We start from the raw sequence: 14357 nt of genomic DNA, 5'->3' as shown, positions 1-14357 counted from the left end.
AGAAAAGGTTGTGAGGTCCATTTTGTTTATAAAGTAGTCTAAGAGTACATGTTTTATATTAAATTTAAAACTTCCCTTCTTTCTTTGTAGATGATTTTGACTTGTCTGATGCTTTTGATTTTGGTAAGTATTCTGTTTTCCTGGATACTGCTCAAATGTACCTGGTGCAATGTCTATATATCCTTTATGACCTAAGTATAGTAAGGCACTGAGTTTATTAGGGTAGCAGACTCTTGATAAGACTAACTGCAGCCTCGTTTTGTTTGTTAATCTTAAGGTTCTGGATCACCAAAACTGTCGGAATTTCAATAATTTCTTAGCCAGCTTCTACTTGTTTCATTGCTGTTTTTTCACTAGATGGCACTGACTCCATAAACTATTACTTATGGAAGTAAATGTTAATTCCAAAGTAATCTCTCCCATTTCAGGAAGTATTTTTAGTAGCACAAGAAACATTAATCTGTTATAAATAATTTGAAGGAAAGTACTTTTTCTAATGTGAAGGTTGTGACAGAACTGTACAGAGATAATTTCTAAGACCTCTTATTTCCTATTTTGTGGCAAGCCAAATGAAATGTCATTGTGGAGACCTATATTCCCTGTACTTTGTCAATTTTACAAGTGAGATACTAGACTTTATATTTTATTAAAACCTGGTAATTTTAAAAAAGAAAACAGCCAAGTAACCTGTACCTGCTAGAATAATTAAAAGAAACTCAGCCTTTGAAATCAGATGTGCAAACTAAAATGCTGCATAAGACTTAATGAGTTTTTCTGTGTATGTTCCATCCTAGCAAGGATCTGACATGCTGGTTAATGTAGCAAGAAAACCCTTATTGGCATTAAAACATAGTTTCTTTAGCTAAAATAGCCAAAGAAATACAGCATTGGCTAATGAAAAGAAAATTACATGGGGAAGTTTTGATATAATATTTTAGGTCAGATCATTTTTCAATTTTACTCCATGCTCTGCTTTTGGTTTCTTCACACTAGTAATTTTGCTCAATTTATTCTAACTCTTATTTGTCTACATACAGGTGATTCCAAGCCACAACCTCCTGGAAATCCTAGAGAGACTGGTAAGACTGATCTAACAGGAATTTCTGAACAGTAAAAGAGTATTTGTTAATCTCTCCTAGTCCCTTTGAACATAACTGTGTTATAGTCTGGTTTTGTTATCTTAACATTTTCTTTTTTTTTTCTCCTAAATCTCTCTTCTGTTTTTAGATAACCCCAAGAAAGATCCACCTAAAGAATCTGGTAAGGCTTCTGGTACAAACTCTTGGTTTTACTGTCTCAGTTACACTTCCAGTAATTGATCCTTGTTAATTGCCTGCTATGGATGTCAGGTGTGGCATACATCAAACACTGAAGACTGAGAAAAAGTTGTCTTGCAAATAAGCTTTGCACCAGTCTTGAAATTCCATAACAAACCTGTTGAGTCACTTTCACTTAAAAACCGGATGATGTGGGGAAGAGGCAGGATAAGACTCTGTGTGTGTGTGTGTGTGTGTGCGCTTGGGGCAATGCTGTACTTGGCTGCCTGTGGTTAAGCATCCATGTATTGCATTGAGTTCTTTCTTCTCTACAAACTGAATCCCTTCTAGTCATGCTCAAAATTAAGTAGCAGCTGCCTGTGATCTTTATTCTTAAAGGATCTAAATTAAAGGGAAAGCTCTAAGTTAAAGGGTTGCCTTTTTTTTTGTTTTGTTTTATTTAAAGACCCCATTAAGAAATACAACTCTTTGTTTTTGAAAGATAGGTTTTAAATACATGTCCTTTCCTGCATGTTCTGCTTTAGAGGTCCTCCCTATCTTTGCCTAACCTAGAAAAAAAAAACAGATTCAGAAGGATGCAGGTGTGATGATGCCATTATTCACACACATGGTGGTAAAGAGCCCTGGAATGCAAGTCTCAGTTCTTGTTCTTTCACCTGATGTGCAGTAGATAACTTGGATTTGATTCTTGCATGCCTCAATACAGTGCTTTTGGCACCCAACTAAAACATCCTCTGATGCAATACTTTTAGTTTTTCTGCCTGAAAAAAATGATTTGCATTGTGTAAACTAAATATTCATTGGGCAGCATTGGGAAGGAGGAGAAGGTGCCATGAGGGAGACAGGAAGGCTCCATGAGGTAGGGTTCATAGGGAAATGAAGAGGGACTACTCCAATGTCCTGCAGTAAATCAGAGGAGGGAATTACACTTGGACTGTTTGAGACTTAAGAGACTCAACTCTGAAGAATCATTCACAGTTGCAACCTTGAAAGTTAATGGTTCTTTTCTGTCCACATTGTTTCTTTGCTTTCACAGGACAGTGAGATTTGGGCTTTTACAGTTAAGCAGCTTATGAGGCTCCATGCTTGCTTAACCTGATTTGTGCAGTGCTACCTGCTCTTGGACAATGACTTCTCTCAGCTGTTGGAAGTCCAGAGAGAGGAGTGCTGCTGTCAGACTCTGTAGTGCTGGGCTGAAGGGACTTGACATTGTGAGGTCTTTTTAAAAGGTTAAATGCTCTGACTCTAGTGCTGAGCCTAAAGCCACCACAATTTCAGTTGAATGGTCTTGAGAAAATTTCCATGTTATTGTATATGCCTTGATGTATCTTATTCACCAAACTTAAAACTTGGTAATGTTATTTGTATTATTTTATAGACAAATTTGATGATTTAGATCTATTGGATGGCGGTTTACCAAGAGAAGGAGGAAGTGATGGCAGTGGCAGCAATGGTAAGATAGCAGCTTGTGCTTCCTATTGTTTGTGTGCCTACCTGAGCTTTTGATTAAAGCCTGCTCACAAGCTGGTTAGACAATTAGAGACCTAGTTAGAGCTGGTTAGCTCTAATTTGTAATGCATTTGGTTCTGGTATCTGAAACTGAAGAGCATATTTTCGAGTTCAAAAGTAACGTGTTCTGTCTCTGCCAGAAAAAAAGCCCCAAATACTTCAGGGGTAAAACTTATCTAGAGCAAACATTTTCAGTGATTTTTTACTGTTATGCTAAGAAATATGGCTTCTAAAACTGAAATGTGAATGCACTGCTTACTTCAAAATTGACTATTAATGTAGTTTTTAAGGTCATCCAAGTGCTATTTTTGATCTTCTATGACATACTTAGTTTTTTTAGTTATTGTAGGTAGGAAGCCTATGAGTGGGCCAGAAGAGGGTCCACCTTATGTTCTCAAAGATTTCCTTTGTTCCACAGGAAGAACTGTCATTTACACTTCCAAGTGATGCTTAGCCTTCACTTCTTTACTGTGGTGGTAGTGAGGCAGGTGAGGAAGTGAGAAGTTGTAGATGTTCCATCCCTGGAAGTGTTCAAGACTAGACTGGATGGAGCTCTGAAGCTCTGAGCAGAAGGTGTGCTTAGTGGAAGGTGTCCCTGCCCATGGCAGAGGAGTTGAAGCTTGGTGATCACTAAGGTTCCTTCACCACCATATGATTCTATACTCTGAACAGTATAAAACCATTTCATAGCTTGCCACACTTTTTTGGTAATTTGCTATACCTAAAATTACTGCTTTACTGCAATTTTAGTATTTCCAAGTCAGAATTAGTTTTAAGTATCTTGATGGGGTTTGGGATATGCTAGTGTTTACTCGACTTCTCTGAAGAGCTGTCCTAGGTGGAGACTATTGATGCCACTGTTTTGGGCAGCTTCCTCCTTCCAAGGTGCCTTTGGGGCAGTACTTGAAAATTGGAAGGGGCAAGAAACATCTGTGGAGACTTGTGTGGTGGTTTCATCTGCACAGGTTCCTGCCTCAGTGGTATGAGCTGCACAGTGACAAATTTAGAGTTAGCATTTGTAGAACTTCTGACTTGCTTGTGAAGAGAATTGCAAAGGTTGATGAGGCTGGGATTTTAGGAAAAGATGGTTCTGTGGAAATACAGCTGAATGTTACTCTGAAATTATATGAGTTCTCTGTGGTGGTGCACAGGCTTAATAAACTAGATTTCACAAATGTTATTAGCTCATTTTGTAGAAGTGCTGAGCACTCAGGGCTGGAGTTGGCACTGCTCTGAGCCATGCTTTGAAAACAGAAAGTTTCAGTGCCAGTTTAACACTGTATGGATATAATAAATGGCTTGTATTTTTGGATAATTAATTGACAAAATGTTTGTCACTTATGATATAAGTGTTCTTTAGACATATAAAATGTAAACTCTCCATTTATTTTTACAGAACGGAAAGGTCCAGCTCCAAATAGTGACCAAGAAAGCGAAGGTAAGTGCATGAGTGTGTGTGTATGATGTGTTTAGATTGTTTTCTTGGGGTTTCTGATTGCTAATCTTCTGCTAGAATGGTCACTACTGGGAGTGGGTTACAATTAAAAAGCTTTTGTGCAATCTGGAATTCTTTTAAGCTCTGCTTCCATAGCCCTTTAACATTTCTATGTTAAAAATGATTCCCAAGTGTTAAGGTCTCAGAGATGCTGGTGCAGTGATTGCATGCATACAAAGTAGATATGGCAATGAAGGGGTTGCTTTTTTAATTAGTGGAACTTAAAACAGGCATGCTTAAGTTCTTTAACAATGGGCACTGCTAAGAAATCAGTGGTTGTAAAATGAGAAGATTCATTTTTCATTGTGCACAGTGTTGTTTATTACAATTTCATGTAATTTCAGTTTAATTTTTTTGGAAGTGTTCACAGTATTTACTTTGAGACAATATTTTGATGTGGCTTTCAGCTCTGAAAAATGTTTATAAACATCTCTGTTTTTTTCAGGTTCTCAGGGAGTATTAGCTGGAATTATAAGTGCTGTGGGTGCTACTGTAGTTGCATCAGTAGGTAGTTTCATTGCTTACCAGAAGAAGAAACTCTGTTTCAAGCAAAGTGGTAAGAGTTCCAAATTAGTTTTGGTTCCTACTGTCAGGAGAGAGGCATTTTTGTATTTATATATGAACTATGAATTGATCCTATGCATAAAGTAGTTGTAATACCCCAGTGAATTTATGTTCACAGGGAGTAACCTTTCCTACTAGTCATCTAAGACTGACAAATTCCTTGCCCAAAAACTAGGAAGACTCAAAGCTTTACATTTCCTAAAATAAAAGCACTTCTGGCTAAAATTAAGTAGGAGAGACTGCAAAGAATACTTTTTAAGGAGAATCAAGCGAACGTTAGGATTAGAGATATTTGAAAAATACTTGGTAGTTTCTAATTTTGTAAATTTTGGCTTTGTGTCTTCACAAGATGCTTGCCTACTTATTAGTTTTATGACAGCTTACCCCAGTATTCATCCCCATATTAATCTGCAGTGATATACTGCTTGCTTCCTTTCCACCTAAATAAGATACAATTTGGATAAGAAAACTTTGGGAGTACTGTGGGTGATAGGATGGGCAGAAGCTTTGGTTTTGTCTGTTTCAGTCTTTCTGACTGTTTAGTGAAGGGATAGAGCAGTCATTCAGCCAGGCACTGCTGTTTTGTAACTTGGTAAATTTGGAAACCAAAAAAGATCTCTACCGTGTATGTTAAAATTAATGTGTAGACAAAACAGGGCAACTCAACTACTGTCAGTAGCCCACTTTTTCATTGCTGTTTCTTCTCTCAAATGATCTCTATTTATCAAGAACCTCAAATATAAGGCAATTTGAATGCTAAATATCTGGTTTTTTTCCCAGCAGATGAAGAGAATGTGAATATGGATAGCCACAGGGGAGCACAATCTGAGCCACCTGGTAAGACAAGAATCTAGATGGAAGATCAGCTCTTTGCTGGGGATCCTATAAAATGTACTTTATTGACCATACTAGAGAAGATGAATTGTGCTGTTTTGTTAAAAAAGAAACAATTAACAATTTTGGGAGAATATGAGCTGACAGTGTGCCTAGGTAGCCAGGAAGGCCAGTGCCATCCTGGGCTGTATCAGCAATAGTGTGGCCACCAGGACCAGGGCTGTGATTGTCCCCTCGTACTTGGCTCTGGTGAGGCCACAGCTTGAGTGCTGTGTCCAGTTCTGAGCCCTTCACTTCAAGAAGGACACTGAGGTGCTGCAGCATGTCCAGAGAAGGGCAGTGGATCTGGGGAAGGGCTGTGAGGAGTGACTGGGGAAGTTAGAGATATTTAGCCTGGAGAAAAGAAGGCTCAGGGGTCACCTTTTCACTCTCTACAGCCACCTGAAAGGAGGTTGTAGCCGGGTGTGTGTCAGTCACTTCTCCCAGGTAACAAGTGATGGGACAAGAGGAAATGGCCTCAAACTTTGCCAGAGGAGGCTTAGATTGGATATTTGGAAAAATTTCTTCATGAAGAGGTTTGTCAAGCATTGGAACAGGCTGCTCAGAAACTCTTCAGGAAAGCACAAGAGTTGTCATCCATGGAGGTATTTAAAAGATATATAGAAATGGCACATAGGGACAAGGTTTAGTGGTGGACTTGGCAGTCTTGGGGTAGGAGTTAAAATGGATGATCTAAAAGGTCTTTTCCAACATAAATGGTTCTCTGATTCTATGGTTTTACCATGATGACAAACTTAGAACTGAATCAAGCATTCATTGCCACTTTTGAGCTTTTTATTGAACAGATTTGTTTATTGCCTTGAGAGTGCATTGAAATGCAGCAGCTTAGAGAAAGTGAAGAATTGAATTTTCTCTGCAAAAGCATCATTAGAGGCAATTGTGAAAACGCAAGCCTGCTCCATCAGTGTGATGTATAGCTGCAGTTGGAAGCTTATCAGTGCATATTTTTTCTGATTAGAATCTGAAATGTTTTCCAACTATAAACTGATACAGAACACTGCAAGAATGTATAGTAAAAAATTTATGATATTTGGACAGTGATGAAACTACACTGGAAACAAAGATGACTGAACTCACTAGCATGTTGTAATTAAAGCATTCTCTGTTGTGAACATAGAGTGATTCTTGTATGGAAGAACCATCACATGATTAGTCTTTCTACAAAGGTGAGCGAAGCAGTCCAGCTGGAGAGGGACAGTCCTTCTCGGACGTCCTGGCTGGCTATCCAGCACCGCTAGCGGTAGGGGAGCACTATCCCGATCACCGCGGTTCAGGACAGCACCTAAGGCAAACGCTCTGTGCTATGACAACAGTGTTACCTTGTGGTAGGACGTGGCTGGGCTTATGGCTACAGTCAGCAGAAATAAGAAAGCGCTCTCCAGCTGTGGGGAATGCAGTTTTATTGGGTCCCGGGGGAACCGACAGTCAAAGAGGCAGAACAGGAAGTTAAAATAGCTTATAAGGAGGGAAGGACACAGGGGAGGAGTCAGTACTTGGACAAATAGGGTTTCAGAGGGGAGTGGGATACAAAAGATTGACTTAGGGAGAACACCAATGGGGATAACTTGAGGGTGGGGCCTGGCCCCTGAGCCAATCAGTTGACACTCTAGCTGGAAGTTTCTAGAGAGTTCTAGAAAGAAGGGTGGGAGTGCTGAGTGATGGACAAGGCACCAGGGAGGGATTTGAGAAAGGGTACATTCATCTCCAAGGCAACTAGGGAGGAGTTGGGATATCTGGCAGCACAAGGGGGAAGGGGGAACCAGGGCAGAACCATTACGTGATAGGGGGGAACAGAACAGTCCAACGTATACAGACACAACACAACAGGTTAGAGCTGTGGAGGGATCTCATTTAAAGCAGCAAACACTGAGAACCTCACCCTTCCACCTATGGTTGTGTAGGGGATTTGGATGATGGAGCAGGTGATAAGCTCCAGGAATCCATGGACAGAGCTGGAGGAAATGGTGTAGGGGAAAACTTGGCCTTGTGCCTGGTCAATGAAGGAAAAAGCACCATAACCTCATGCTGAAGTTCATTGGTTTTGAAGTACTGAGTATTAAAATCTCAAAGCAAGATATATATTTGCAGTATATTCTTCTGTGAGTTTAAACTTAAACCTGCAGAACTATTTCTGGTTTTTTTAATAATTGAAAAATAATTATGCCTTAATTCTCTTGGGTATTTCATCAGTTTGTTATAAACTTCCACCTGGTTCATTATCTTCTTTATAAACACTTTAAGCTGTTAAATATTTAAAACTCTCAAGTACAAAACATTTTCTTGTGACTGGCTGTAAGCACTGAAGAGACTCAGGTATCCTCAATTCAGCTGTGCATTAGGGAAGCAAGTAGCATCATTCAAACTCCTCTACCAAAGGCAGTTAAAATATGAGCTGTAGTTGGGTTATGCTAAATTTGTGGCCAAGATTCACTAGAACTCAAAAGTGAAATGCATCAGAGGATGCATCTCTTATTTTAACCAGCAAAGTCACACTTGGGATGTTGTCAAATATGGTTACTTCTACCTATTGATCTAATCTAATATTGATGTCATATTATGTCCCAGATTTCATACCTCTGTTATGTTTTGCAGACAAGCATGGTCATGTGTTGAGCTAAGGGACTGGGCAGCCATGGTCATCATGGTGCTGCTCCTGATCTGAGTTCTGGGAGTCAGCACATGTTAGGTCTGCTTCTGGTGATAGATGTGCCTCCATGGCTTCCAGTTAGAAGCAGTCTCTTATTAAGCCAGGTCAAATGGTATAGCAGAATAGATCTGCTATCTGTGTTTTTAAAATCTTGTGTAAACCTATCTTTGACTTCCTGAACCTAGGAGCTTACTTTGAGTAGCTTGCTTTTTGTATGAGCAGCCTGTTTGCATCTGCAGGACCTGCCAGCCTGAACTGAGTGCTGGGTTACAGTGCAAGTGTAGATAGCTTCCCTGTATGTAGTAGGATGTGGTTATTTGTGTGAGAAATCTGGGTGTAATATTCCTTGCTGTGCAGCCTGTTGGCTTCATAGAATCAAGGCTCTGCATTCCTAAATTTATCATAGGGTATCAAACATCTGCTGAGTGTTGTTGACTGCATAAACTGTTACATAGTAATGTATAACTTACATTGTATGCTAACTCGGTGCGCTAATCTTGAATTGGTTTTCACTTTTCAGTTCAGCGCACACTTCTGGAGAACTAAATAAAAAGAAGAGTGGTGAAGAACAGACCTTTGGAACTGGATAAACAACCTGCATTCTGTCAAAAAAAAAAAAAAAAAGGAAACAAAAAAAGCATAGCAAACAGCAGAGCCTGAAGTTTCATGAGAAAACATGAAACTTGTGTGAAACACCTCTGGGACTGTGACTTAGACCTGAGTACTTCTGTATGGTTAGCCCTGTGAAGCATTGTTGCACACCAACACATGGCCTTAATGACAGGAGTGTAGAAGTATGTTGTGCCTTTACATTCTTTCCTTGACTCCTCTGACAAATAGGTGTGTCTTAAGTGCATTCAGTGTATTTAACTTTTCCTTACCTCTCCAAAACCAATATGCAATTAAGGTTTCTGTTATGTTATTGCTCTCAGGCAATAGAAACATTTTTTTAAATAACCTGAACTCAGTGAGTGGACCAACAAACCAGCTTGGTGTATGTTGTGGGCACCTGAAAGCAAACAGCTCACTGTGTATGGATGGTGGATCTGGGTGTGGGTGCTGCTGATCCAGTCTGTGTGGCTGCCTGGGCCAGCTGTCAGGGAAGAGCTGCTTGTGCTTGAGCGTACAGGAGACAAGCATTCTGTTTTGTTTTTAGATATTTTTTCATTGCATCTGTCTGGTACAGATTGAGAAAACCCAAAGTTAATGCACACCAAGCCTTCATCCTTTCTGGCTCTTCCTGCTTGGCAAGTACTGGTCAGTTGTGGAAAAGCCTGTTTTGCAGATTAGAAACATAATTGGACTTGGTATTTCTGGTGACATTGATGTTTGGCATCATCTAAAAAGTTGTGGATGAAGAACTTGGGAGTGGGGATTAACATTTTCAGATTTCCATAGCCAAAAGCTTAAGTAAAGATAGTGCTGAATTCAGAAGGCTTATCATACATGTATAAGGGACAGAAACAGTGCCACAGTTCCAAACTACAAACAGCAAGAATGACCAGAACAAGCCAGTCTCACTCCACAGGCATCCACTGAACAGTAGAAATAGCAAACACGTGAGAAGTGCTTTTGGACTCAGGAAGGATTCCCCTAGGGTTATCACCTATGGTTGCATCCTCCTCTGAAAGCACTTGTGACCAGTGCTGTGGCTCTTGAAAGCAACAGGAAGGTTTCAAGGATCTGTGGAAACACAGAAAACTACAACTCATAGCAGATAAAGGACTAAATTTGGAATAATAACTAGTTCTGTCAGGAAGGAGTGGTCTGACCAGTTGTGTTGGCTTTCATTCTAGTTGCTTTAAATTTTCATGCAGTTTTACCATTTGTGTCTTATTATTGGGCTTCAGCCACCTGACAAAGTTCTACAGGAAGATGGCATTTCTTGGAATATTTTAGAACTTAGAAATTAATGAATTTGGATATTAAACCTGTAAATATATCTGTACATTCAGACGTGAATGTATGCCAAGGATAATTCATTTGAGAATTTCTTGTACATGTTTCTTAGCTTGCAACAAAGCTTTACACAAATTTTAGTATTTTCTTATGGAATTAATTTGTAACTCTCTTTTTGCCGTATGTTTGCTTTTAGTATAAAAGTGCTAAAGCTTTTAAGTGTGTTTGAGTGTGCAAAAATGGTTCCTACATTAGCATTTGATTTATGTAAATACAAAGAAATGTACTGCTTGCCTACATGAATAAACAGATATATCTATGCCAAGTGTTGAATAAACAAAAATAACTGTTTGTTAGGGATAAAATGACAGGAGGAGCTCAAACTAGCTTTTAGCTAACCAAGACTGTTGAATCCGTTTTCAGCTTCTGTGAACCCAAAAGTTACTTACTAAGTCCTATCAACATTGTGATTTTTCTAAAAATAAATTTAAAAAAAAAGGTTTGTGTGTTCTTCTCCTCAGTACTTCTGAAAATAAAAAAACTTGGTGCTCACTCTCCTAGGGAAGGATCCTTTAAATATTTTCACTACCATCGGCAGCTCAGGTTTATTTCCTAGAGATGTTTTAATTATTTTGGAATGAAGTTGGCCAGAAGCAGCAAAGCTTTATGCTGCTTACCTGTGTGAAGTGTAGAGACGACATCTGTCTGTGAAGGACAGGCATGGTTTTTGAAGAAAAAGATTTGGAAACCCTGAAGAGATGCACTTAGATGTCTTAGTATGGGCAAACTTAACAGCATTCAATTTTCCTCATCCAATTATCATCAGATCCTGGAGCAGTAGACACTTTTGCAGGTCCATGTGTTTTCTCACCTGCTGATGTGAGAGGACCATAAGAGAATGAAAAGGCAAAGCAGGGGTTGCCAAGTGCCTAAATAGTAACAAATTTACTGATTTTTCCAACTTACTGATTTGTCCAGTTGTGGTTCTACAGCCTGGAGCTGTGGAAGAAAGAAGAAAGACTGGCTGCTGCCACCTGGATATAAAAGGTTACACAGAAGACTTGAAATTTCAGTCTGTTGTTCTTGTGAGAATGTGCCAGTTTATGGGTTTCTGTTACTTACCTGTGGATAAAACAGCAGTTCACTTGCAGTTACTGGGGTATTAATTGTTGCATTGCTATTTGCCTCACTACCCACAGAAAATTTGATCTAGTTTGTTTCTCGCTCACCTTCCATTATGTTACAGAGCTAAATATTCCAATTCATTATTTCTCCCACACATTGGGACAGGAAATATAATCAGTTAACCATTATTGACCACTCTACTGAAGTGGTTTTGCAGTCACATCCCACAGATCAGCTGCTGCCCATCATGGTCTAATGAGCTGCCATTGACTTTCAGATGTGAGAATTAATGTAGTTTCTATACAGGTTTCAATCAGACTGTACAAAGGAATGAAAAAAATACTGCCCTTTCTGAGTCCAAACTGCAACTTGATCGCTGTGAGGTACCTTCATGATCAAGCTGAGTTAAAATGGCTGGCAACAAAGAGCCCTGTCCCAGTCCTGTGGTACACCTTCTTCCCTTCCATTTCTTACTCTAGTCTACCTCCTTTGAGGATGAGGAGGGGTTACCATCAGTAGTAGGAGGAAAAATAATCAAAGCAGGATCTTATTGTAGAATAATATATCACTTTAGCTTCTACAAGGTAGCTGCAGTGGCAGATTATTCATCCTATTGGTGGAAAAGACTGTTTGAAAAGTGGTTTTCAAATGCAATGTTCATTTCAAATACTTATTCAAAGTTATCCAAATTAATTCATTGGATTGTGCAAATGAAAGCAAGCAAATCTTAATCATAACATTTGGCAGCTTTTTGCTGTAGCTCTTATTTGTGCATATTTCAGTATCTGTGCCAAATTTTGAATGCCAAGGAAAACATTTTAGTGCACTCAGTTTTCAGTATATCTTGGGCTGAATTACACTTTCAGTGCTGCTTTTCTGTGTTGGCTTTTTTTTTTTCACTTGAGGCCACAATCTCAACCACATGTTCTAGGTGTGTTTTTCACTTGAGAGGCAAGTTGAAAATGTTACTTCCTTTTTGCTCTTTTCTGTTACACAGATACAAAGACACCTTTAAAAGGAAGTGAACAGATTATTAGGAATGGGAAAAGGACTTAAATGGGGAAAACCCACAGTTTTCCCAAATCTCTGTATTTGGAGTAAATTTAATAACCACAAGAATAAAATACATGTTCCTCCATCTGCTTGTGAAGTCATTGAACCTTTAGCTAGTACGTAGTAATTTTAATCTTGTGTTGCCAAGAAATTGTATCACCAATTCACTTGTGTGTTTGGCTTACATTTACATGAATGGCTTATATTACTGGATGCTTCAATATTTTAATTAAAGCACTTCTGTTTTTATTAAAAAAGATGAGTGGTGTAGGATATTAGTGGCATTCCCAAGTAGTTCTAATGTATAATTCAGTTGTTTCATGTCCAATAGACACATGCAGCAGGTTACCCACACCAAAGAGCAATGTCTGACCTCTCTCCATGGGAAGATGGGGCTGCCACTGCGATGAGTTGTGACTGAACTCTTGTTTCCTTTTAGCTTGTCTCATCTGAAAAAGGCGTCGTGGGGTAAAAGTATGTGGTGTAAAGAACAGACAGGCACACTCTCTCCTTTTCTGCCTCCATTTAAGTTTCTGAAATATTGGAGTTTTCCTTAAAAGACAAGTAAAAAAGTAAAAAAATGTAGGCAATTCATCCACCTTGTCAGGTGAATAATAGAACTTTGTTTTCCTTTATGCAGAAAAAGAAGGGTCAATGATTTTTCAAGTGATAAAACTGCTATTTATCATCAGGTATTAGCTCATATATTTCTTTTTAATACACAGTATTTTTTACTTGCTATCTTGGGCAAGCTATTGTATGCTTTTGACAGCACTGGGATTAGGAAGTTCCTGTAATGCTCCCAAGAACAGGAGAGGGATAAGCATTCAAGACATCCTGACTCCTACACTAGATCAACTCCTTCCAGTGCTGCCCACTTTCATATTGTTATTTAGCTAGACAGGGCAATAGAAGAACTGAACAAGATGTGCATCATCTTCAAACTTCATTTGAGAATGTTCCATATCACATTGAAGTTGTATCAGCAGGCAGGTGAGACAGAGCATTTTGGGAAGACTTCACTTGCAAGAACAACTGTTTTGAAGTAAAGCTACTGAACATGTGTAAGCTGTTCAGACCTGCCTGGGACTATTCCCTAACCTTGCCAACATTCCTGTTCCCTTCAGGCAAATTCATCACTTGGATGAAGATCAGCACATGTGGCCCTGCTTTTAGCATTCTGAAAAAAAAACAAAACAAAAAAAACCCAAAAACAAACAACCAGTGGATTTATGGGATTGCTCATTTCATGGTATAGTTCTTGTTTTCAACTGACTGAAAAAGTCACCTCTTCAGCCTAAGTGTCCTTAGCTGTTCTGAGACTGACCAATTGACCCTGACATGGAGAATGATGATACTCAAATCGAACTGTAGAGCTTCTATTCGTAGCTTTAAGCCAGCCATTTATAAACCATTCTGCTGCTTCAAATTTGGGCAGGGCAGAGGGAGGCAGTTGACTTACTTGAACATCAAGCTTCTTGAGGACCCAGAACCACCAAGTTCTATCAGTCCATCTTATGCTGCTGCACCTGGTTTTTGTAGTTTCCATAAAAGCATGAGAGCTGATGTATGTTCTGGGTAACTCAACAGAAATGCAGCTGGGGGCAGCCTGTGCCCCACACCAGACTGAATCACCCTGCAACACCACAAGTGCTCAGACTGGCCACTCAGGGTAGCAGAGTCCTGAGCTATTTGCTGCCCTAGATACGAAACAGCTCCGACAAAACCCCCTGCAGCTCGTCCCCCAGCACAAGGGAGGATGCACAGCAGTCACCCTGCTGGTGCTGGGCACCAGGGTGATGGCTGCAATCCAGTTCAAAGGACAAGGCTGGGTTTGCTAGAGAGATGCATGAGATAGCTATGATGCTATGACAAAACTGGATTTAAACCACGT

General features: G+C 39.5%; 1 protein-coding gene across 1 annotated transcript in view; it reads left to right on the top strand.

The window, feature by feature from the left end:
* CD99 (CD99 molecule (Xg blood group)) overlaps positions 1-10465 on the top strand; it is a 29965-nt gene extending 19500 nt beyond the window's left edge. Inside the window, exons 5-12 of the mRNA XM_059493957.1 lie at positions 91-123; positions 1038-1079; positions 1228-1260; positions 2656-2730; positions 4183-4224; positions 4727-4837; positions 5629-5682; positions 8907-10465. Coding sequence (XP_059349940.1) covers positions 91-123; positions 1038-1079; positions 1228-1260; positions 2656-2730; positions 4183-4224; positions 4727-4837; positions 5629-5682; positions 8907-8932 — 416 coding nt within the window. The 3' untranslated portion in view covers positions 8933-10465. The remainder of the gene's footprint in view (positions 1-90; positions 124-1037; positions 1080-1227; positions 1261-2655; positions 2731-4182; positions 4225-4726; positions 4838-5628; positions 5683-8906) is intronic.
* The last annotated feature ends 3892 nt before the right edge of the window (positions 10466-14357 follow it).

Source organism: Ammospiza nelsoni, chromosome 2 (assembly GCF_027579445.1).
Source record: "Ammospiza nelsoni isolate bAmmNel1 chromosome 2, bAmmNel1.pri, whole genome shotgun sequence".
Lineage (NCBI taxonomy): Eukaryota > Metazoa > Chordata > Aves > Passeriformes > Passerellidae > Ammospiza > Ammospiza nelsoni.
Note: the sequence above shows the minus strand (reverse complement) of the source record. Positions and strands in the feature narration are given on the sequence as shown.